The sequence below is a fragment of the Salvia splendens genome, chromosome 22, assembly GCF_004379255.2.
Source record: "Salvia splendens isolate huo1 chromosome 22, SspV2, whole genome shotgun sequence".
NCBI lineage: Eukaryota > Viridiplantae > Streptophyta > Magnoliopsida > Lamiales > Lamiaceae > Salvia > Salvia splendens.
In genome coordinates, this window is record NC_056053.1 from 2584498 (window position 1) to 2588270 (window position 3773).

Consider the following 3773-nt stretch of genomic DNA (forward strand, 5'->3'; position numbering starts at 1 on the left):
CTTAATTTAAAGAAATATTCATCTAATAGTAAACTCTCTTATTTATTTCTTAAAGCTTTAAGTACTTGTTTTCTCCCTCTAATTTAGCTTTTTAAACTTCAAATATTGCTTTTATTTATTTCAAAAGGTTTAAGTATTTGCTTGTTTTGAAAGAAGTTAGCTTCCATTATATCAATTGGACTGCTCGCCATAATTTTTGGTTGTCTCCTAATATTACAACCACCAAATATATATCTCCCCGCCTTTTTCGTTTATGAATATCTTCCATTTTTAGTTTTCCACTCAATTTCCCATTCACATATATACACATCTCTCTCCCCCTTTTGTTGATTGTTTTTGACTCATTAGCCCATCTTCATCATACATGTTAATTCCTCACAATTCAACCTATCAACCACATTTTCATCTCAAATGGCAGCCGCATACTGCAGGCGGGCTCTGCTAATCGCCCCCCGCTTGCATGGCGCCAGCCGGGTCGGATCCCGATTCGCATCCCGGACCTTCTCCGACGTCGTCAAGCCCCGCCCCTTGTGCGACCTCGTTCGACCCGACTGCAAACGCCTCATCCTCGTCGACACTTTGGCTCTCGTAAATTATTATTTATTTCTCTCTCATTTCCATCATCATCTTTTTTTTATAGGCAAATGAATTACTTACTCGTCGCCTAAAAATATAAACTTTTGAAATGACACAAGTTTTATGCAAAAAATTGGTAAAATATTAGAGAGATAGAAAGAAAAGTGTGTTAGTAGAAATTGGGTCCCACCTTATTAAAAAGAAAGAAATTTCTTAATATAGAAATTTTCTATCTTTTAAGGGACAAACTTTTTCTATTTTTATGAGACAGAGAGAGTAAATTTAAAGATCGCACCACAGTGTACTCGAACCTTTGACCTTTGGCCTCAAACATTACCACTCTAACGCTTGGCTAACTCATACACACGCATCATCATTCGCTTCTTTTTTTTTTTTTCTTTTTTTCATTTATCTTCATCGACGTTTGGTTGGCTAGGTGAGGAAATTCGAGGCGAAGGGGATGCCAACGAAGCAGGCGGAGGCGATCACGGAGGCGCTCAAGGACGTTCAAAACGACAGCTACGACAATGTGGCTCACAACTTCGCCTCCAAAGTGGACATGGAGAAAGTCAGCATTTTCAACCTTGTTTTCTTCTTTTGATTGTTTTATCCATTGATTAATTCGGTTTTTTCTAGAATGTGATGACGATCGAATCCAACTCCTCCAAATTCGAAAGCGAAGTTAAAAGTACTGTGGTATGTTTTTTTTTTCTTTGAAATATGTAAACCTTCTTGATGGATGGAAGAAAAATTATGGCGATGATATGAAATGTAGATTCACCATGTCTCTTTGCTGCAACAAGAGAATGAGAAAATGAAGTCCGACATCGATAAACTCCGCAGTGAGATAAGGTGCGCGCCATTGTTACGGATTGCAGTGTCTCGTATCGATTATGTTAAGCAACAGATATGGGATTTATAGACCTAATGAGCTCGGGTCTCTCCTAATATATACCCTTTCTTGACATAAAAGATATGTGTCATTTATTGACCAAATAGAATACCTCTTCTAATAAGCTAGTCTCGTGACCAAAATGAACAACAGATGTGAGATTTATAGACCAAATGAAATCCCTTTTTTTATAAACTAATTCCCTGATCCAAACAACAGAGGTGGGATTTATTGACCAAACAGACTCCACGTGAGAGTTTTACAGACCAAATAAATTTTCTCTTCTGATAAACTAGTTGGATAACCAAAACAATATATGTGTGATCAAAACAACATATATATGGTATATAAATCAAATGGGCCCACTCTTCTAATTGGCCAAATATGCTCCTTTTAATGATAGACTAGTCTTTTAAAACGATTTCTCTTGTTTGGTCTGTAACATCGATGCTTATCTGTCCACGTTAATTGGTTCAGGTATGAAATAGACAAAGTCACAGCAGGGTTGCGGTTGGATCTTAATCTCGAAAAAGGGTATGTATGGATGGAAGAGATAAAGAGAGAGACATAATTAATTTCTTGTGCATATAATTAAGGTAAACCAGTTTGATTAATTTGTTGTTGGTGATGGATGATCAGGCGAATCCGGGATGAGCTCAACCATCACCATCAAGACACAATTAACCTCAACAGCAAGATTGATCGAGTCTGTACTAAATTTCTCAACTTTTCTTACAATTTGATGCTAAATTCTTACACTGAATCTTGTGTCAGGAAATTCATGTGCTGAGGGCAAATATAGAATCATTGAAATACGAGTTGATCAAATATTGTGTTGGGACATTTGCCTCCATTGCTGCTGTTGGTCTCGCTTTGCTTCGTTTTGTTTACTGATTTCTTCATTCTACTAGTTTAATTAGAGCTTTGTTCTTTTTTTTTCACATAATAAAATGATTTAGTTAGTTAGTTAGTATGTACACTGGTTTTTGTGTTTGTATCTTGTACACTAGTGATAGGAATTAGGTTAATGACTTTGACAAAGTGTATTTTACTGACCTAATCTTCCATTTTCATAGTAGTACTACTTTTATATCCGTTTACAAAGGATATAAATATATGCAAATTGTCGAGATTTGATTTTTATGAAAATTGTACAATTAAAAATTAATATAATTAATTCTTGATATATATATATATATATATAAGAATCAAAATAAATATGTATAAAAACACAAAATGCTAAAATACATTAAATGAGAGTTTTGATGCACACGAATGATGCTAACATAAAGTGCATGGCCTATCATTTCCCTATTTGTATGTATATTGTTGGGTCTCGGTGGTGCACACCCGAACTCCACATTAGTATGATATTGTCCGCTTTGGGCAAAGCCCTCACGGTTTTGCTCTTGGGGTACTCCCCAAAAGGCCTCATACTAATAGAGTTGGGATAGCCCATTTATATGCTTGCAACTCTTGTCTATTCTCCGATGTGGGATATGGTTTGCTTCACCACAATCCTCCCCTCAAACCAAGACCACCAGACCAAGACCACATGTCTGTGCCCCCATGTTACAGGTCACTAGGTCACCACAAGTCTTGGTCGAGCTCACGGAGAGACATCGGAGAACTTGGAAGCGCAACCCACCGAACCCCGAGCCACACAGGCCCAGCCCCTGAACCAGGGCTCTGATACCACTGTAGGGATCAGACTTAGATCGGATTCACTAATTACCAAGACCTCTTTATTCTTGAATAGGGAGCTCAGTCAAACTCCAACCAAGCGACTGATAATACATTCAAGATTACAACCAATCTCAAATACAGATTACAGAAAAGTAAGCTATCTATTACACAAGTTCACGATAGCTTCCTATCTCCAGCTCCTTCAACCTGTACACTAAGTAAACGAGTCAGTAACACAAGAAAACAGATCTTCTCAGATCTGTCACAAATAGACAAGAGAACTTAAGTACACATGAAAGAAACAACAATCAACGGCTCAGACACCCGCCGATGATACAGCCTATTCTCCAGAACTCAGACCCAAAGGAGTACCGCCGAATCAACCGGTGAATCACCTCACACTCCCGATTCCAGGCCAACACAACCCCTAAACACCAGATCTAACCGTTGAAGAAACAAAACCTCACAGAACACGCTCCAAAACAAAACCCTAGTTCACCAACTACTCAGCAACCGAAGCGGTTGCCTCCCTAGTTACTGTAGCAAGCTCCTCTACACTTTCAACCGTGAGAGAGCATCAGAAATCCGGCGGAGAACCGTCGGAGAAGAAGAACAGAAG

At 38.3% G+C, this 3773-nt stretch overlaps 1 protein-coding gene across 1 annotated transcript; it reads left to right on the top strand.

Annotated features, from left to right (window-relative positions):
* The first annotated feature begins 359 nt into the window (after positions 1-359).
* LOC121786528 (protein FMP32, mitochondrial-like) lies at positions 360-2552 on the top strand. The gene is made up of 7 exons (XM_042185164.1): positions 360-588; positions 1013-1144; positions 1213-1272; positions 1352-1428; positions 1946-2002; positions 2108-2174; positions 2243-2552. Exons 1-7 carry the CDS (start codon positions 412-414, stop codon positions 2360-2362), a joined length of 690 nt encoding a protein of 229 aa, XP_042041098.1. The 5' UTR covers positions 360-411; the 3' UTR covers positions 2363-2552.
* The last annotated feature ends 1221 nt before the right edge of the window (positions 2553-3773 follow it).

Coding starts and splice junctions, on each gene's coding strand:
- LOC121786528 (XM_042185164.1), top strand. CDS start 412: ATGGCAGCCGCATACTGCAGGCGGGCTCTGCTAATCGCCCCCCGCTTG. Junction 589..1,012: donor TCGTCGACACTTTGGCTCTC/GTAAATTATTAT, acceptor TTGGTTGGCTAG/GTGAGGAAATTCGAGGCGAA. Junction 1,145..1,212: donor CCAAAGTGGACATGGAGAAA/GTCAGCATTTTC, acceptor GGTTTTTTCTAG/AATGTGATGACGATCGAATC.